Source organism: Anastrepha obliqua, chromosome 3, assembly GCF_027943255.1.
Source record: "Anastrepha obliqua isolate idAnaObli1 chromosome 3, idAnaObli1_1.0, whole genome shotgun sequence".
Classification (NCBI taxonomy): Eukaryota; Metazoa; Arthropoda; class Insecta; order Diptera; family Tephritidae; genus Anastrepha; species Anastrepha obliqua.
Window position 1 is genome coordinate 39,543,394 of NC_072894.1, and position 21,841 is coordinate 39,565,234.

Consider the following 21,841-nt stretch of genomic DNA (forward strand, 5'->3'; position numbering starts at 1 on the left):
CTTAGTAAGACATAGAGCATCAAGAGGTGTATTCATAGTAAAAATAAGCAACAAAATAACAGAAAATACTAAAGAAACCATACTGACATTTTTACAAAAAGAGTACCTTATCTAGTTACATAACTTCAAATATAGCAAAAAAGTCGTTCCCTTAACAAAAGAGTCTCGCTTAAAAAAAAAACTCATAAATTAAATTATACATAAGCATAACACATTTATTTAAAAAAACGCACATTCTACAGACAATTTGTCACGCATACAAAGTTCTTTGAGTAATTCAATAAAAATTTCATGTTTTATTTTCTTTAAATGTGCATTTAGTGCGTTTGTATATCCAAAGCTAGGCAACACTGCAGTAGCGAGAGAGAGATTTGACTGCCGAACACCAACAACACCGGCAATCGCGGGCAATGCCACCATATGTTAAAAAAAAAGTAAAGCTAAATAAAACTGAGTGAATTATTTAAATAATTATTAAAAAATGTATATTTTACAAAATTATAAACATGACATTTTAATTAGAACAGCTAGAAAAATGTCATGAAGAAAGAACTAAAACGAGACTAAATAACAAAAAACAAAAATGCTAAATCTAGTTACGAAAATGGTAATCTGGCCATACTGGAGCTAAAATAACGTAACGAGTTGTCATATTCGCTGAGCGCAAAGTAGCGGGACCACGATAGGCGCCATCCAAGGTGGATTTATTAAGGTGGCAGCATTCACCCAGCTGAATTTTTCACCGTAGGTATGGCTTACGTCAAAATGATATGCTTTGTTTGTATAGATTGGTATGTTTACATTCGTAAGTTTACATTTGATTACTGATTTTGACGTGATGCTTGGACCAAACGCAACAACAAATACATGTAGGGTTTTACTCATGATTCAATTATAGAATTCAATTATAGAATTGAATTGAATCATGGGTTTTACCAAGGTGGATTTAATAAGGTGACAGCATTCACCCAGCTGAATTTTTCGCCGTAGGTATGGCTTACGTCAAAATGATATGCTTTGTTTGTATGTATTGGTATGTTTACATTCGTATGTTTACATTTGCTTGCTGATTTTGACGTGATGCTTGCACCAAACGCAACAACAAATACATGTAGGGTTTTACTTATATGTGTTTGCTGTCACCTGTAATAAATTCGCCTTGGGTTTTACTTATATGTGTTTGCTGTCACCTGTAATAAATTCGCCTTGGCGCCATCTCATTATTCTTTCCATCATGGGTTTGCTACAGCATGTGAATAGGTGGTTAGTGTCTTGCAGTGTGCCTTCACATGCTGGTCCAATTATATATTGTGTATGTCGACATAATATCAAAAAGACGTAAACGGGTGAACGGTGTGAACATTCTTACTAGTACCTTTTTTAGTATTTGCTCATACATGAATTCTGTAAATCGAAATTGCTTACATTCGGATTGCGGATGGCATTACCGAAAAGTTTATTGGGAATGTTTTATGTTATTACAATAATAACACATAGGCCCCTATTATGAGTTGCATTCGATCTTCGATATTCGTTGGTTGTCGAAGATCGAAAATCGAATGTCAATTTGGTATTATGAGCGGTGCAGCCCTGTCGAAATTTTCGTTGAATACCGAATTTAGAGTCGAATGCAATTTTGCTTTCGATTGTGTTGCGTATTGTGGGTAAACTTGTTAAAATGTAAGTTGTTTGCGATTATTTATGGTTTTATAGTAACCAAATAATAAATATATACTAATTTTGTTAATTTTATGCAGGTCGAAAGTCGTGAGTACCAAACAACAATTAGAAAGACGAATCCACAATTCGCAAAAGGGATTTGCACCAAAGTTCAAGCAGCAAAAAAATGTAAGGAATTTACAACGGAGCTGAATTGCTTGGGACCACCAGTTAGAACGGCAGCAAAATGGATTAAGGTTAATATTGGTTTTTTTTTTTTTGTGATGTTTATAGAAATACATTTTTATTTTCCCTTGGCAGGCATGGGCTGAAATACGTAGAGGAACTGAAATACATATTTTTTCGAATGACGAATAATTGAATAAAGAAAATTTATAACAAAAATAAAACAGAAACTGTGGCGGAAAGGTTTCTATTTAATACTTTTTAGATTTTTCTATAATATTCTAAGAATTTCATTTCTTATGCTGTATTTGCAATAAAAATGTGCTTTTCTTTGTTGCAGATCAGCCTCTATACTACTAAATTGTATACATCTTTGGCAAATATAATTTTCCAGGACATCTATTATTTCCGATAGCACAACAGACACAGTGGGTTGAGCAAGTCCTAGCATACCTTCATTACCAATACTCAATTGGTACGATCCCTGAGCATAAAATCGCAGAACTGTGGCTAGCTTTAAAATATTTGGAATGGATTTGGCTCGGGTGCACTGCTGCAACTAGTTTTCTGTACTGGACAGTAGGTTCATAAACGCCTCTTTAGATGATCTAAAGTTCTTTAAAAATCTGTAAGGAAATTTCTGTAATATTAAGTACGTCAACACTTTTTGAAAATTCTAAACGTACTCAGTGGAAGCCATTTGTAGGGGTTGGATGCGCCCCTCAACTGTTTTCTACTTCTAGCTAGTTCCACTAATCTTTCATCGTCCGATAAATCGTCGAACCACAACTCCGTTGTACTCATTTTCACAAAAAATACTTTTTTTAACTTTTAAAAATGTTGTTAGCAAAGAATTTCAATACAATCAGTTTTTCTTTTATTTTGATTTGCTGTATCAGCTGAGAAAAAATTATCTATTGTAAATGCGTCGATCGATCGAAATTCACAATAGTCCTATTCTTCAACGAATGAGCACCATAATACCAAATGAAAATTCGTTCGATCAGCACTTTCGACTACAGTCGAAGATCGAATGTTGCTCATAATAGGGGTCATATTTTTCTGTTGATTAGTCTTTTCTTATTTAACACCGCATTATAATTTCTACTTCTATTTTAAATATTGTGCAACATTTATAGATTTGCGTACGCAAAAGTTGTCAAAGAAACCTTTTTATCGTAATCCACTTAATTAATTCAATTCTTTTTTTAATTGTATATATTTTTTTATTTGCCAATAAATGAAATGAATGAATGAAGTAAATGTTATTATAAAATTCATACAGACATTTATATTTGTAGGGCTATAAGGCCATGAGTATTAAATTTTATTAGCTCTAACAAATTTGCATTTACAAAGATTATAATAAAAACAGTAAAAAAAAAAAATTCATACAAAGAGCGAATTTCTCAGCAATACTTTTAAAGCTATTGAATACATACATATGTACATATATACACATAGGCTTAGTGCAAAAATACATACAAAATGCGTAACTACACACGTAATTTACACTTTAAATAGCAAATATTTCATAAAAACATATATTTTTAAGCCATATTTTTACTTTGGTTTCAAGTGGACTAGTTAGTTATTCGAATTTATCCAAAATGGTTTTTTTTTTGTTTTTTTTGAAAAAGTTTTAATATTAAACATAAGTATTTAATTTCGAAGTGTGTATCCGTTGCTATATTTTTAAACATTTCACTATATTTTTACCGGTGTTGTATGTGAATCTCATTAAAACATGCCTGGTCGATCAGTTTCTCAATTTCCTTCTCCTTCAAAGAACATGGCGTCCTAAAAACAGAGAAAATTATAATTTTTATTATTCACATTAATTGCAGAATAAGAAAATATTTAAAAAACTCCTTATATCTACATATACAACGAAAATAAAATTATATCTCATACGATTTTAGCTTTACACTCTAGAATTTCATTACTCAATTTATATGCATATGTATGCGTAAGTATGTATGTAAACAAATATGCTAGCCAACTACGAGTACTGCACAATCACTGTTTACTGATTCAATGTTTACCTCAATCCTTAAATTCTTCGGCGTAAACGTGTTAACAGTTTTAAACGATAAAACTTAACGCTATAGCTCTATATACAATATAACACAATTATGAAAAATACTCTTGCTCAAATGAGACTGTGAAATCTTTATAATATTAATCGAGTACTTACAATAAGAAAAGTAGCGCCCAATAGCACAGCTTTTATGCGCACATCCAAATCCAGCGGAAAGGTAATACCAAAGAAATCAGCATCAGTAAATAATTCTTGTGCTAAACCAGACCATTGCTTTACGATCTTTCCCACAGACTCCCCAGTTAAGGAAACAATCTAAAACAATTAGAAACATAATCAATTCAATATCAAATACTAATTCATGCATCGATATCAGTCTTAACAACTATTTCCATCGGCTTACATTGAATTGTACATCGCCACACATTGAAAAGGTACAGAAGGGTCCCTCGATGCGTAGCATTGTGTCACCACTATGATTTTTTATACGAAATGAGGGCGAACATAAGGACCATTCTTGTTCGATGGTGCCAACTACACAGCCAGGTGGTGAGGATACCTCCATTGTTTGTAGGCAGCATGGGAAGCAACACGCCGAACAGGCTAATGGTCGGTTCATATGGATGACTTCATTACGGCAATTATCGAATACTTTCATATCAAATGGACGAGATGAACCACATATATTACGCGTACAAGAATCGCTGTCTTCTACAGCGAAATAGACTTTTTGACCGAGCGCATTTTTTATTGAGAATTTATTATTGGTCTCGAAACCGGTGAAAGCTTCGAGTAATTCGACTTTTTGTTTAACCAAAAGCTGGTCGACCATCGTAAGGTATTCCAAGCCGCGCGGACAATTCGGTATGCCGGCTGGCATACTCATCCAATCGCCTAAAAATGTAAAAAAATTACATCACTCATTAATATCTGCCATATATTTGTCGATTTTCATCAATTTACTACAACTAAAGGACTGAAGAGAAATACATAGTTTAGATCCGTATTTTCACATATTTTAAATATGTGGTACGTATGTTGTTGTTGATGTAGCAGCATAAACATTCTCCGCTTATGTTTGGGGAATGCTGCTGGAGTGACAGTCCTTGGCCGGATATAAATCCGAAGCGTTTCGCAAGCTTAGAACGGACTATCGAGGGAACACATGTATACTTATATATGAATATATGTTCTTTTTCTTGATTGGCGCATTAATGGCTTTCGCGATTTTGGCCGAGATTAACAAAGCGCGCCAGTCGTTTATTTTTCATACTCACAGGCGCCAGTTGAAAACATCAAGTGAAGCCAGGCCCTTCTCCACCTGATCTTTCCAAGGGAGCGGAGGCCTTCCTCTTCCTCTGTTATCACCAGTTGCTTTCGCATCGAATACTTTCAGAGCGGAGTGTTTGTTTTCATTCGCACGACATGACCCAGTCAACGAAGCCGCTGGAACTTTATTCGCTGCGCTATGTCTATGTCGTCGTAAAGCTCATGCAGCTCATTGTTCCATCGCTTGTCATACTCGCCGTTACCCACGAGCACAGGTCCAAAAATCCTCCGCAGAATCATTTTCTCAAACACGCCAAGGGACGCCTCATCGTCCAAGGCTCAGCGCCATACGTTAGGACTTATTAAATCTTTCACTCGGACGGCCATGATGAGAGACAATGACAATGACAAGAGGTACTTCGTTTGGTTCTTTATTCTTCTTTATCTAATTTGGAAAAGGCAGAACTAACGACCCGTTGTTCAGGTGCGATGTTCAAGTAATGATAATTTAAAGAAAACAGCCATTTATGAGCGGCATGAATGCCTCAGAAGAGATCGTGAGCCCATCGAGGATGACGAACATGTGACTGGCATGTGAAGTTCATCTGCACTACACTAACCACCTCTTCACATGCACACTTGAACTCGCTCATGTAACACCCCTTTACGTTTCCTGTTTCCTAGGCCTGCCGTTAGATAACATCGACCGATGACTTCAAGAACTGTCACTCCAGCAGTTTTCCGTAATTGTATGGGGAATGTTTATGCTGCAGCAACAAAAACAACAACATTAGCCACTGATAATTTCACAGCATTAGGCATGTTAAAAAAAACTCAGAAGGTGTGGTCAATATCAGACCGTTAACAAGCTCTCAGCGAATTTCAAAGAATCAGCTGGTTGGCTAACGTAACAGGGGTCATAACAGCGGGTTTACAAATAAACTGAGATTGTTTTGGTTATACGCAAAAAAACAAACCAACATGGACTTCGCTGTACAACGACTGATTGGACGAGTATGCGAATACGTATGAAATGAGAGAGCCGAGTTCTTCTGCCGAAACCCCAGTGACGTGACAACCGAAGTTACTCGTTTTATTTCGTTTTTTACCATAGCTAAAGGTCAAATCTGATAATCTATCATACTTGGGTAGGGTTTTGTAAACTTCTACAACAACAAAAACCAATCGTGTAAGCGTACGTTACTTTAAAGTATTATACATATCTTTACAAGTGTATTTCTACAATAAAAAATTTCTTTGTTCTTTCTAGTAATTTATAAACAAACATCTTATCGCAAGTGTTTCATAGATAAATTTGTTTAGCTATCGCTTGTAATCATATAACTGCAAGACATATAAATATGTACAGGGTGCGCCATCTTTATGTCGGTATGTAAAGACTGTAAAACTTTGCCATTTACCAACCGATCGACTATACATCGAAAATAGTCGTTCTATTGTTCTAACTCAATGCGCATTTCGCGAAAAGTATCGCGGCAAACAGGCACTGTCTGACAATACTATTCGTCGTTTGGCGTCGAATTTTTTTGAGCACGGGACAGTAGGAGATCGTCAACGTTCCGTTCATCAACGACCAAGACGTTCTCATGAACTTGTTGAAGCAGTGAGGGAGAGCGTTGCCCAGGAGCCAACATCGTCGTTGAGCTCAGCATTTTGGCGTCGGTGAAACCGCAATGCTGTGCATTGTGGTATGATTTAAATTTGTTTCCGTATAAAGTGCAATTGACACAAAGAATATTGCCGACAGACTGTTCACGTCGCTTGGAATAGGGCCAAACAGTGGCTCGAATGGTTAACACTGAACCCAATTTTTGGAAGCAAATTTTAATGACTGACTAGGCACATTTTAACCTCTCTGGCAGCGTGAATAAACAAAATTGCGGCATTTGGGGAATTGAGAATCCACACGAGATCCATGAAACGCCTTTGCATGACCGGAAAGCAACTGTTTGGGCCGGCATTTGCGCCAAAACCATCATTGGGCCATATTTTTACCGATAAAATTAAAAGGTCGATGGAAACCGATATAGATGGATGTTGGTTCATTATGTCGGCCCGCAAATGCGTGAGAAAGGGTTAGACGGTTACTGACTTAACCGCTCCGGATAGCGGGGGTTATCTGAAAAGTAAGGCAAACATTCGTTCCGAAAACGACGCTATAAAACCCGAAATGCTTGACAGGGTGATTGTTAATAAAGGTGGCCACTTGATTGATATTGTATTCAAAAAATAGTTTTAGTAAATTGTAAATAACCAAACCAAATAAAAATACCTCACTTATACAAATCAGTTGTTTTTTTTTTTTTTTCAAAGTTATTCAGTGTTTTCATACCGACATAAAAGATGGCGCACCCTGTAAATGAATATGTGTATATATGTAAATATATATGACATGCATTTCAAATAGCTGTAATCAGTAAGATCTTAGAGCACTTGACAAAACTTGCTTCTTACACCGCTACTACAATAACAAGTTTTTGCAAATGGTCACTCCACCGCGATCACAAAAAACCCTCAAGCCATCGAGAGTCAATAAATATCCTTTACTGTTGTTTCACTTGTAATAGAATAAAATATATGAATGCTGCTGAAATGACTGTCCTTGGCCGTATTATATATATTCGGGCTGTTTTACTACTTTGAATATAAGCGCCTATTTACACAGGGAAACATTCTGTTCGTGGGAAAAGGAGAAGAGAGAGGGGTTTGTCTCCCGTACTGGCGACACACATTGTGCCTCTTATTCGTATTGTCAATCTTAAAGTTGACTGCAAGCCATTTTTTTTACGTTACTTCATATGTTTTCTTCTTTTGTGGGTGAAAGTTCTGAGTTCTGTGTTGATTTTCAGTCAAACGGAAGAAATCAACGATGGCAAACATGAGACCGCTGTTTGAGAAATGCAGGATTATTTTTGCTAATAAAGTAAGTATAATTTAAAAAACTTATGGGATAGTTTTATATTGAATTCCAATTTTTTTTTTTCAAATGTTTTCTAAATTTTCATTTCTAGATACTCAAATTAATTTTGAGTTAAGTTTTTATATATAAAGTATTTTTAAGTTAATTTTTTTTATTCAAGTACAAAAATATGTGTATGTAAATAAAAAAATGTTTATTATTTAACCAACTCAGTTTGCTTTCTTCATGAAATATTTAAGAAACTATATCCGAACCAGAAGATGATACAGAAGTAAGCGTCAAAAAAACGAATGTTGCCGAAAACAATTTTGCCCGTGTGACCACGAATTAAACATCAAATTTTCAGTGCCTCCCTTCCAGATGTCTCCGTGTATAAATTGGCACTAACCACTCTATTAGGAACATAGGCTTTTCAATACACGAAAAATCCCATGAACGAAAATAAGTTCCAAAATTAAAATAAATAAAGATCCGTTGGCGGTCTCGTGTGTGCTGCATACTTACAGACATTTAAATGCAAACCCAGTACTTGGATTCTTAACAAAGCAACGAAAATTTATATAGTAAACTTCTTTTAAGCGCAAAAAACGTATTTAAATGAAGGTAAAAATTGTTAAAGTTCTGTAAATTTTGTTGTCCAAAGTCCATAAATACATTTACATAAATACTTTGCTACTAGTAAATAAGCTTTGTTATCATTAATCTTAATCACTTTATGACTTTGGCTCTTAAATGCACAAAGTGCATTTATTTCTGACATTTCTTACACACTTTCTCACCTTTTATCCTCATCACTTAGGAAAAACGCATATCCTTTCTTTTTTGCCGATTTATTTAAACACAGCGAACGTCGAAATTTTTTCGCCAAAGGCTTATTCGTTTCGCGCACGACCACAAGTTTTAAACTACCGCTACGTCTGCGCAAATATTCGTATTTTTCATACAAACTATGCCAAATTATGCGCAACACATTTGCACCCACACCACCAATACCGTTGCTATTGGCACTTCTTTCGTTATGAGTTTTCTTTGGAGCCGCTGCTGCTGAACCGTGCAACTCAACTGTTGAAGCATACAAATTTTTACCCGATCGAGATTCGCACATTCTGCTTGAAAGGCGTTAGTTATGTAATTTTACTCTATATAAGTAACACAAATTTGAAATGAAATGTGTAAACACCAAGGTGGATTTATTAAGGTGACAGCATTCACCCAGCTGAATTTTTCGCCGTAGGTGGCTTACGTGAAAATGATATGCTTTGTATGTCTGGATTGGTATGTTTACATTCGTAAGTTTACATTTGATTACTGATTTTGACGTGATGCTTGGACCAAACGCAACAACAAATACATGTAGGGTTTTACTTATATGTGTTTGCTGTCCCCTGTAATAAATTCGCCTTGGTAAACACAAAGTATTGTCCAGCCGGACCGTTGTTGCAAGACTAAATGTATGTGGATGAATTTCAAACCGACGAGGACGTAAAGCCATCACATTCGCTGCGCGCGTTTATCATTTAATTTGTTCAATTAAAGAACTTAGTGATAAGATGTGAAGGTACCATAGAATTTTCGAAACGTAATCATGTACATAGGTAGGTTTATTGTATTATAATGTATTCGGTTTTTTAGTATATGAATGTGCATATGCATGTGTAGGAAGGGAGTGCGGTGAAATGTGAGAATCTAACTAAACAGCCATTTGTAACTACAATACACTAATACTAATTTTAGCAAACAAACATTGGCAATTGTTGCATATAAATATAGGTATATTGAAGTATCTATGTATGTATGATACATGAATAGGGGAATGCCAAATGCTCAGATTCTCCTTCGCATTTTTCGAATCTTTTCGAAGCAAAGTAGATCAATACTCTGCGTCGCTGAACTCGAGTTCTCAAAATTATATACTGAAATTAGCCCACAACAGACCAACTCTCGATCGATTTGCATTCCATTTAGCATACACAAATACCAGGTCATTGACTATGTTGGACGTAATACGCATATTTAATATATGACAGACGCGACTATCGCACATTTGTCGGTAAGTCTTATCGCAGAAGGAACAAGTAAATTCTTTTAAAATAATAATTACTTCAATGATCAGCAAAGATGCAATTACATATACGTACATATGTACACGTGCATATACTGGAATTAAACCTTCAGTAAGCTACGTACACTCCGTGACAAAACGATAGCTCATCTACATTTTTACCAGTTTGACTTTTTTTGGATTTTTATGATTTTTTTTTATAAAAGTATAGCTCATTGTCTTGGACTATGACAACATCCGATAAGGCGTCCCTTGGAGTGTTTGAGAGAAAGATTATGCAGAAGATTTTAGGACCATTGCACGTTGGTGAAACTATCCGGCTCTGAATGTATTCGATGTGGAACCAGCTGGTGGTAGCAGAGGAAGAGGAAGGTCTCCTCTGTGTTGGAAAGATCAGGTGGAGAAGGACTTGGGTTCACTTGGTGTTTCCAAGTGGCACCGGTTAGCACAAGAAAGAAACGACTAGCACGCTTTGTTAAACTCGACCAAACTCGCCTAAGCGGTTATCACGCCAATCAAAAACTATATCACAGTGCGTCTGAAATGGATTTAAATAAAAAGTCCTTGCAATCAACATTTTTCCGATTTTTCAATATGGGCCCCTAGACTATTTTAAAACCAAAACAAAGATAATCGCCGGAGCCAGTTTTGTGAAAACTCACTTTTAATAGTTTTTGTCATCGATAATGCACGCAACGATCAATTGGTAATTCCGAAGTGTATATATGAATTTTTGTATCATATATAGAAAACGAAAAAAATTATAAGAAGTCAACGTGACATTTTAGCACTTATACTATATTATATAATATTAAAATTCAATAATCAATTCAATGCATACCGAAAATTTGTCTAGAATTAAAAATCCCAATTCCGAAAGTTTGTGGAATTTTTCTATTGTTTTATTAAAATTGAACCTTGGCATTTATATGGTTTGTTTAGATAATGCTATAATATTTTTTAGGCGGCCGCCGTAGCCGAATGGGTTGTTGCGCGACTACCATTCGGAATTCACAGAGAGAACGTCGGTTCGAATCTCGAAAACATCAAAATTAAGAAAAACATTTTTCTAATAGCGGTCGCCCCTCAGCAGGCAATGGCAAACCTCCGAGTGTATTTCTGCCATGAAAAGGCTCCTCACAAAAATATCTGCCGTTCGGAGTCGGCTTTAAACTGTAGGTCCCTCCATTTGTGGAACAACATCATGGCGCACACCACAAATAGGAGGAGGAGCTCGGCCAAACACCCAAAAAGGGTGTACGCGCCAATTATATATATATATATATAATATTTTTAAAAGCTATACTTTTATAAAAAATAATAAACAAACAAGATTAGAGGAAAAGGAAAAATAGTCAAATCTGGTGCTATCTTTTGACGCGGACTGTATAAGTTGTATGAACTTGTACGTGCATACGTGCATACATAGAGATATACCACATCCACACACAAGTTTTTCAAATTAATAATAACAGATATTCATTGTATGTGATTTTATTTCAGAGATTAATATAACAAATATAAACAATAATTCAATGATCTTTTAAAACTTAAACTAGTGACAATAGGAACAAAAAGAAAATATTCATGTGGTCATTAAAATATATACGAGGGAGATTCAAATAGTACCCGTGCTAGAAATGAAGGCACCCTTTCTTTTTTATTTTTATTTTTTTTTTCAACATAGTTTCCTTTTAGAAAGATACACTTCTCCCAACGCAACGGCCATTTTTTTAACTTCTCCAATAATAGGATTTGTCGAACTCTACAAAATACGCCTCTGTCTCGGTGATGACTTCCTCGTTTGAACTAAATTTTTTCCCACGAGCCATTTATTCATGTCAGGGAATAAGAAAAAGTCGCAGGGAGCCACATCGGGTGAATATGGGGGACGCAGCAGCAATTCATGCAGTTTGGCGGCGACAACTCCGGATGAATTTTTTGTAAAAGCGGTCCAATAACTTACTGCATATTGTTCAATAATCGTCCTTCCTAAAAAATCAATGAGGATGACGCCGTTCGCATCCCAAAAAATCTTCCGTTCGCATCCCATGATCTTTCCGGCCAATGGGTCTGTCTGCGCCTTCTTTGGAGCAGATTCACCGGGAGAAATCCATTATTTTGATTGTTGCTTAGTTTCTGGTGTGTAATGATGAATCCAGATTTCATCAACGGTAACAACTTGACACAAAAATTTCCTCAGGTCTTGCTTAAATTGCTCCAAACACTGCTTCGAAGTTAACAGCCCCATTCGCTTGTTATCCTCCGGGATCAATCGAGGCCCACATTGGGCCGACAATTTTTTCATCGCCAACTTATCATGCAAAATATTAATTGCCGGTCCGGTCGATACACCTATAGCCTCTGTTATTTCGTGCACTTTCTTTCGTCGATCAGCGAGAATCATGTCGTGGACTTTTTGAATGATTTCCTCGGTAAACTCGTCTGTCAGGTGTCCAGGTCGCTCCTCATCAAAAACGGATGTTCGCCCACGTTTAAATTCGGTGGTCATAGATGGTGAAGTGTCTCCATAGACAGCATCCAACTTTGCTTTTATCTCCTCGCATTTTTTCCCATCCAAAAACAAAAACAATTCTGCTCTTTTTCCATCTTAGCGAAAATCACGAAGCATGTCTTACTCGAATAGCTCCTAAATCCAAACTAATCAAACCAATCAATCAGTCTGAAATTTGTTTGTCGTCGTTTGTGCCTGTTTGTACGACATGATCTAGACAGCGGAGCCGCTGAGTCTTAATCCGCTACACTATATCCATGCATGCATTTAATGTATTTCCGTTAACTTGCCTGTATGTCATGGCGAATTGCACTAAGTTTTCCTTTAAAACAGTGTCAAATTATGAGTAAATAATCATTGTTTGTTTCTAAACATTGAAATGAAGTGTATCAATCACCCCAACAAACGTACTATATTGAGCCCAGATCTCAGTCCCATGTGGTACTTGTGGACCCATATTGAGAGCGAATTGCGCAACGGCAGATGAGTGGTAAAAATTACCTTAAATTAGCCATTCAAAATATATGGAAAAATATTCCAAAATATTTCCCCAAAACTCTAGTAGACTCAATGCCGTCTTCAAGCAGCATTTAGTGCAAAGGTATACTGCACAAAAATCAATTTTCGTTTATTTCCAAATTTTCATTGCCCAACTTTAGGTTTGAGTTATAAAATGAAGTTTTTGTTTTGTTTACTGGAAAACTTCCAAAAAAATTATATTATATGTATATTTAATTATTTTCGTTTTTTATAACAAAAATACTGAATTGAATACTTTATGTTGTTGTTGTTGTAGCAGCATAAACATCCCCCATACTTACATACGGGGGATGCTGCTGGAGTGGCAATCCTTGGCCGGATATAAATCCGGGTCCTTTCGGTAACGTAGAATCGACTGCGGTGGAAACGTTGAATACTTTATATTGCCTTTTGCCTTTTGAAAATTGATTTACATTCATGTAGTGCAAGTGAAGATGAAATTCATTATCTATAAGTTGAAGACTTTTGTTGGACGCTTGTAAGAGACCAGCCTCGAGTCAAATACTCCGGAATTTACTTTTAACATTGAATGAAAAAAATATGTTTATTTAACTTCCTTTCCAAAGAACTCCCTACTTTTTCACCCGTTTAAGGATAGGCCGCCCGTTTATGATTTGAGGGCTACATATACTCTCTGAGAATGCCTTAGTTGACACTTCTCAGAACTTGAATATACATAAAATGTATTACATTTGTACATGTACGAGTGCATATATTATATATTACTCACCTGCCGGTCCCTTTGCTTGTGGTGGTTGCATCATTGGTTGTCCAGGTTGTCCTGGTGGCGGCATTCCCGGTTGCGTAACTACTGGACCTTGTGGGCCAAATCCAGGCGAAGGTTGAAAGCCACCGCCACCATTGTACAGTGGCTGTGGTTGAGCCATACCACCATATGGAGGTTGTGGACCACCAATATTTGGAGGAACTTCACCGTAGGCAGGCATTTGTGGTACGGGCGCATAGCCGCCGCCCTGTGGTGGGCCAGGAGTAAAACCCTAATCAAATGAAAATAATTGATAAAAATTACGTCTTAATAAAGGAAATATAAAATTATACAATAACAAAGTTTATTTTCTTATATTGCAATTTGTGGAGTACATTGAAATTCAGCGACTTCGTGAGACGCAATAAAGATAAAAACGATCACAATAATATTTATGCATCGTCCCCTTAGTATAACAATAGCCTATGTGCTCATAGGCTATTATTTTTTTATTGAATTTTTGGATTCTCCATCGTCGATTTTATATGTGGTCAAAATTTTGTCAAATTCTAGTTCCACAAAGTGGGTCAAAACGTCAGACAAAAAATAATAAATATTTACAGACATAACGAGATTTGAGTGAGAGCTACTTTCGACAAAAAGTTTGAAATTCATTTTCTCAAAACATCAAAAAATTTATAGGCTATTTTAATACTAAGGGGACGATATATAGATTTATAGTTAGTGAGTAAAAAATAGTCGGGGTTTTAAGATTTGTTTTCGACTTGGTGAACATTAAGGGCTTCGATGTGAAATTCTAGCAACTTTGGAAAAAATGTAGTGTAAAAAATCGACCATTGTTGTACGCAAAGCCTTTTGAATCGGCATCATACAAATTTGCACTATTGCTTTATTTTCTCCTTTGATATTTTCAATAATTATTAATAAAAAATAATAATAGAAAACTATTATTTTTATTTACGTATTCACCTTCACTTATTTATTCAAATTAGTGCTGAACATCGGAAAAGTTTCAATATAAGAATAATTATAAAACCAAGATAAGTTTTACTTATTACACCCAGTCTTATATTCGATCATGGCCAGTAATTCACAAGGAACACTTCGAACGAGGTTCTTAATAGTGTCAGGAAGAATTCATTTACACACACTAGTGGCAAAAGACGGCTTTTTAGAATCGAAAACTCATCTTGCCAGGATTCCCCACAAGTTTTCGACCGATGTCCAGTATATAAGGTTGGATATGATAAAACTGAGCAACTTTTGCCATATGAAAAAGCGTGTTGTCCTGAAGACGCTATCTATTTTGTAGGGTACCGGGATGGCAATTTAAGTTCAGCCTATTTACTACTTTAGATGAAGAAGCTCCAGTGGCAGACATTTCTCTGAGCGTAAAACGTTTTATGATTGCAGAATCTTTGGAAGAATGCCCTGTGATCTTTTACTGGACCTAGTTTTCACGCCCAAACCTCGAAATGTTTTTAACAACACACTGTGTTCTATTTATTTTACAAACTATTTCTCTTAGCGCTTTGCCACAGTTCCTCAAGTCTAAAATTCTTTGTTTTTCGAAATCATTAAATTATTTCCACTTGGATTGGTGCGTTTCAGCCAACTGGCTTCAAAAATGCGTCAGAACGGAACTGTTAATAAGTTTTAAATGAGTAACGACATGAAAAATAATTTAAAAAACATGTTCAAAAAAAAAAAAAAAAATTCGTTACTGAATTCAGATCATGATTCAATAATAAAAGGTTCTGTATTCAAGCAGCTTCTCGTTTCCAAAAATCGGCTTCCTTATCGTAGTAATATAATAGTAACCTTTCTTTCACAAGTTTAGTAAAAGATTTAATAAAGGCAACAATTAGCTGAATGGTAAGTGTACAGGAACCATTCGAATCTCCGTGCATGAAACACCGAAAGGGTAGAAAAAGATTTTTCTAATAGCAGTCGCCCCTCGGCAGGCATTGGCAAACCACCAAGTGTATTTCTGTTATGAAAAAACTCCTCATAAAAAATATGTGCCATTCGGTGTCAGCTTAGGTCAACATCAATACGTGGAACAACTTAAAGACACACCTCAAATAAAAAGTAGAGCCAAACACCCAATAAAGGGTGTTGAATGAAATAATAAAAATGTTTAATCTGAATAAAAAAAAATTGGATACGCAGTTTTATAACCCATTAAATTTTAGTATAATAAAGTTAAATTTCGATTAAAATTTTTCGAAAATTTTTCGATTTTTTTGTTTAGGAACAAGTAAAAGTCAAATTCCAGTTTAAGCCTTTTAAAAACGTTAATACCTCGAAAACTACTAATTCATTATATCTTTTTGAGTTTCTGAAAAAACTTCATTTCTATAAAAAATACAAAGGTACAAAAAAACATTTTGGTGATTATACACTTTATGGAATAAGTGGAAAAATTTATCAAGAAAAATCAAGCGTGGTACCAATCAATGCGTATTAACCCCAGCATTACAAATCTGAAGAAGCAAAATGTTTTTTCCCCTTCAAAAGTTATTAACAAAAACACTTTTATATTGTTGCTCTTTCCAATCACTAAATACACAAAGATTAGTACACTTAGAGGTCAAACTTCACTTTCTCTTTACACAAAGTAATATATTTAAACAATATTTCCCACGAAACGCGGAACATTACTTAACATTAGCTTAAATATAGTGTGATCAATTTTTTGACCAATTTTTCCACTTATTCCATAAAGTGTATATATACTATCTCTTTTCTCCGAAAAGTCCAATTACCAGAGTATTAAGAAGGTCATGAACAAGTAAATTCAAATATGATACCTTTCATATGAAATCAGCATAAAAATGCTCTAACGAACAAGGTATATTGAGCAGACAGTAGCAGTAAGCATTTTTTTTCGTCTTTAAATTGTCAAATTTTGTCTAAATTAGATTTTGACATTCCAAAAGTAAAAATAGAACATAATATATTGTTGCTGTTTTTGCTCTACTGTGCCCAGGTTTTTTTTTCTGGCGAAACGGTGCTTAATCTTCATTTATTACCAATATTTTTTTCGCTGGAGGAAATCCAAATCGGCTTGAATTTATTTGTCTGCTCTATAATGATCGAAATAAATCAAATAAATTTTTGATATTGATATACGAAGACATTATTTTGATATAATGACGACATTCTTAGTTGTTTGTAGCGTTGTACAAGATTACTTTAACGCCCCTTTTACGGAAGTTAATTTACATACTCACATATGCACCCGGTGCTGAGGGCCCATAGGCTTCCCCTTGCGGCATATTAGGGGCAGGCCCTCCTGATGGGTACCCCGCTCCAAATCCTGCCGGCACATATCCGCCCTTATCTACATTACTCATTGGCATCGACATTGTGGGTTGAGATGTTAGAAGATTTTCTTTTAACAAGTTTTCTGTGATAAGTACTCCTCGCCTTCTGAGAGAATCAGTCAAGTCCCTCGGATATATATTCCTTCCAGGGGTAAGCAAAACGCAGGACTAGAAACAGAAATAAGGAAGACTACACTCCAAAAGTTGTCACGTTTCACATTATGTTAGAACTCATGATTCAATTATTAATTGATTAATTAATCATGCTGCACACCCAAGAATGATAGAAAGAAGATTGCGCCCAAGAGTGATAGAAAGACGTTTGCCGACAAGAATGATAGAAAGAAGATTGCGCCCATCTGAGCGAAAGCAGAAGAACACCAACAACACCTGCAATCGCGGGCAATGCCACCAGATGTTAAAAAAAGTAAAGCTAAATAAAACTAAGTGAATTATTTAAATACTTATTAAAAAATGTATATTTTACAAAATTATAAACATGACATTTTAATTAGAACAGCTAGAAAAATGTCATGAATAAAGAACTAAAACTCCGAGACAAAAAATAATAAAAAAAAAAACAAAGAAATGCTAAATCAAGTTACGAAAATGGTAATCTGGCCATACTGGAGCTAAAATAACGTAACTAGTTGTCAAATTCGCTGAGCGCAAAGTAATAGGACCACGATAGGCGCCATTTCATTATTCTTTCCATCATGCTGCAACTCCATCTATGACATCGATAATAAAAAATAACGTCACTATCGATTTCTTACCCTAACAACTCTTTCATTTATTTACACTTACTGATTTCTTACTACTAGACAACTCTATACTATATTTATGATTGTGTTAAAGCGGTAAAAATTGAATGAATTTGGCAATTGATGTTATAAAATATTTTACGCCATATATTGCCAACATCTGTGAAGCAATGGGTTGTCATTTTGCATGTTTGATAACCAATTGGTATTTTTTTTTTGACGCTCACATTGACAGTGTCTTTGATAATTTCAGTTTTTTCCTTTCTTTGCAAAAGGGACTCACCCATAATCTCAGCGTCCTTCTTTCTCTTCATCGTATGCATCAAACTATCACGAGCGCGGGTACAACTTATTAGCTTACTTGATGACATTTCCAAAGTGACGATAACACAGCATGACAATGCCTACACTTAAAATATTGAAGCGAGTAAAGTGTTGGAAAATGAGGAAATATCGATGGTCAAACGTCATTTAATACCTTTAAATATTAATGTCTCGAAAATTCCTTGGCCGTCACAAAACATAATTGAAAAAGTAAATGAAAGAAGTGGCCCACAACTACGTGTTTTTAGAATTTCCATAAACATGTAATTTCTCCTTATTTTGTTCGTTTCGTTCGTTCAATTTGTATTGGAAAGAAGCCTGTCGTTAGACTTGTCGAAAAACGAAAAACGAAAAATTAAGTAACTGTCACCTTTTGCATTGAATTCGCCTTGCACAGTGTGTGCAACTTTGAGCGCCGATTTCAGTGCGTAAATTTAAGCGACGGCAGAAAGCAACCCTGCATAATAGAATTTAACAAATATTTAATTTTGGAGGGGCGTTGTCGTAATAGTACACACATTTTATAACTAAATTTGAGCGTTTTATGAGTTTTCTCGTTACATATGTATATATAAAAGGGTATTTGAAATGTATCGCCTAAACGCTGTTAAAAAACAAAACATTTAAAAATTTAGATTCATGCTTCACTATTTTTAAGTTTGAAAAATTCTTCTTCTTCTTTTTGAATGGCGCGATAACCGTTAAGTATTTTGGCCGATTTTAACAAAGCTCGCCAGTCGTTTCTTTCTAGTGCTAACCGGCGCCAGTTGGTAACTACATATGAAAACAAGTCCTTCTCCAGCTGATCTTTCCAACGCATAGGAGGCTTTCCTCTTCCTCTGCTACCGCCAGTCGGTACCGCATCGAATACTTTCAGAGCCGGAGCGTTGGAAAAATCACATCAATTTAATGTCCACTATGAGCACGTCTGCAGGCTGTCATACGAGAATTAAAACTTAAGGACTATGAAATCGCATTGAATTAAGAAAATTCGACCCGAATGTTGTTTTTCATCTGTGCTATGCCTTTGTTAGCTCTCGCTTTTATAAAGAAGAACCGAACACTTCAGAATACTAATTTATTGCAATTTTCTCATTTAAGTACATATTCAAAGTAGCTTTATTGTAAACATTTTAAAAACGCTTGCATTATAAATATAACTTTAGTCTTTTGATATTGTTATTGTAAATATTAATAAAAAAATATATAGTCACGGAGTTATAAAAGGCGGGGTTTGGTGGCTTGTTTGAGAGCATTTTGATTTGTAAGTATTTCCTTAGTTAGCATGAAATTATAAAAAGTGAAAAAATATCGAGCGCAAAATTATTGATGTGCGTGTTGAGTATAGAGGACTTAAATTCTTCAAGTCGTAGCAATGCTTGCTGTACTGGCTAAGTTGGTAAAATGTTTTTAACATTTATTTAATATTCAAAATGCACCATGTCCTACAAAATAAAAGAAATAAATTAATATAAGCGTTTTTTTTTTGTAAATGATTAATTACAATAAGAAAAGTGGCTGCTAAAATCACTGCCTTCATGCGTACGTCCAATTCAATTGGAAATTTAACGCCAAAATAATCAGCATCTGTAAATACTTCCTTGTTTATGCCAGTCCACTGCTTTGAGATTTTTCCTATTTTGTCACCATTCATCGCGAAAATCTACACGTCGATAAAATAATGTATACATATTTCAAAATCACAAATCTTTTTAAAACTATTATGCGTACTACATGTAGGTATGTATGATATAAATGTTTGAGTTTTAGTTTTCGTCACTTACATTGAACTCTACATTAGCGCAACACTTGAAGGTACAGCGTGGACCACGTATACGCAATACTTCTTCGCCATAAGCGTTTTTGATTAAATATAATGGACGTAATAGTGACCACTCTTGCTCTACACTTCCAATAACCGTTCCCGGGGGCGAAGATACCTCTAACGTTTGTAAACAACACGGAAAACAACATGACTCGCATCGTAGTGGTCTGTATATATGTAAGACTTCATTCTGAAAATTATCAAGCACTTGTATATCAAATGGACGGCAGGAGCCACACACGTTTCTGGTCAAACAGTGCGTGTCCTCGACAGCTAAGTAGACATTTTCACCAGCCGCGTTCTTTATTTTTGATTTATTTTTCATTTCACAGCCGAAAAAAACTTCAACCAAATCCACTTGTTGCTTTATAAGCAATTGGTCAACAGCCGTTAGATATTCCAAGCCAGATGGACAGTTAGGTATTCCGATAGGAATACTCATCCAAGTCTCTATTAAAAGGAAAATGTGAAAGATCTTGTAAACATTTTACACTCAATACCTGCATATGTATATATGCATACATAAGTGCGTAAACATTAAACTACCTTGCGGTCCCATTGTGGCTCGTGGCTGTCTCACAATTGGTGGAGCATCTTGTGGGACACCTTCATAGTCACGATTTTTTTGCATTCTGAACGTTTCTTATCGCCTCAAAATTGAATGTAATCGTAGGCACTTTCGGTTTTAAATGTGTTATGAGAATATGACTATTGTCACGAATCTATCATTCACTTGTTAAGCTATCTTCAGCGTTGTTTATATGACTTTGATTATTTTGGGGCTCGCTGTGTTATATTGGATCTCTATTTAAAGAAGTTTTCAGCCATTTCTCAAAAATTAAAAGAACTAAATAATAAAAACTGTGTAACAGACACTCCTTAAATAAAAAGGGTAAAATGAAACCACAACAAACGGGCAATAGATAAAAGAAAAAAGACAAAACAAATCGATAAAGAAATATACGAGTGCCACATGAATGCATTGGAATTGGCGTATATTCAATTTCAATAACAATCAGTTTCCAAATTTCCTTTACCTTTTAATAGAAAGTTTTGCGACATGCTATGTTGTGTACTTGCGGTACATGCATAGCTAGCAATTATTTAATTTTAATTTTTAAGTAAATAAACCAATGACATATTTGAAGGACAGCCAGTGTTGTGTATCAACTTTCTGTGGTTGAAAATACAACCTTGTGCTTGATTTTTTCATGCTGGTGTACAGAGAATTAATATAAGATATAACGGCTATAGTAGCTGATTTGTTTTTTTCTTGGTTTTTGGAAGTTTTGATATCCAAGTTATCTCTTTTGCGTTTTTGTTTTGCTTGTTTGTTTACATTCTGATAGAAATATCGATCACTTTGACTTGCAAATTATCGAATGGCAAGAAAATAACAAAACAAAGCAGCTGCTCTGGTAAAAGCACCTTGTTAGTTTCAAGCAGGGTTGGGGAATACGATTTGCGAAATTGTTTAAAATCTCGTTAGAATGTACTTTTTGTAATAAAATTTTACTAAATTTTTCCGTAAAAAATTAATTTCTTTATTAAAAAATTATTTTTATTTTTTATATAAAAATAAACATAACCATTTTACAGTTTACTGTTTAGATTTGAATTTTGAGTTAAAATAATGCAGTTTATCAATCCAAAAGTTTT

The 21,841-nt window shown here is 35.1% G+C and overlaps 2 protein-coding genes across 3 annotated transcripts; both read right to left on the reverse strand.

Annotated features, from left to right (window-relative positions):
• Positions 1-3,555: 3,555 nt before the first annotated feature.
• LOC129240166 (phospholipid scramblase 2-like) lies at positions 3,556-17,612 on the reverse strand. Its single transcript, XM_054875761.1, has 5 exons — positions 17,177-17,612; positions 13,944-14,211; positions 4,290-4,780; positions 4,043-4,201; positions 3,556-3,645 (listed from the first exon to the last, which is right to left on the reverse strand). Exons 1-5 carry the CDS (start codon positions 17,309-17,311, stop codon positions 3,613-3,615), a joined length of 1,086 nt encoding a protein of 361 aa, XP_054731736.1. The 5' UTR covers positions 17,312-17,612; the 3' UTR covers positions 3,556-3,612.
• Positions 17,613-19,421: 1,809 nt separating this feature from the next.
• Positions 19,422-21,288, reverse strand: LOC129242637 (phospholipid scramblase 2-like). 2 transcript variants are annotated; one of them, XM_054879396.1, is made up of 5 exons: positions 21,220-21,288; positions 20,729-21,060; positions 20,142-20,632; positions 19,862-20,020; positions 19,422-19,802 (listed from the first exon to the last, which is right to left on the reverse strand). In XM_054879396.1, the coding sequence occupies exons 2-5, from the start codon at positions 20,811-20,813 to the stop codon at positions 19,779-19,781; spliced, it is 759 nt and encodes a 252-aa protein (XP_054735371.1). In that variant the 5' UTR covers positions 20,814-21,060; positions 21,220-21,288; the 3' UTR covers positions 19,422-19,778. The 2 variants fall into 2 exon arrangements, with proteins under 2 accessions (XP_054735371.1, XP_054735370.1); XM_054879395.1 differs by lacking the exon at positions 21,220-21,288 and having other exon boundaries at positions 20,729-21,111.
• Between the last annotated feature and the right edge of the window lie 553 nt (positions 21,289-21,841).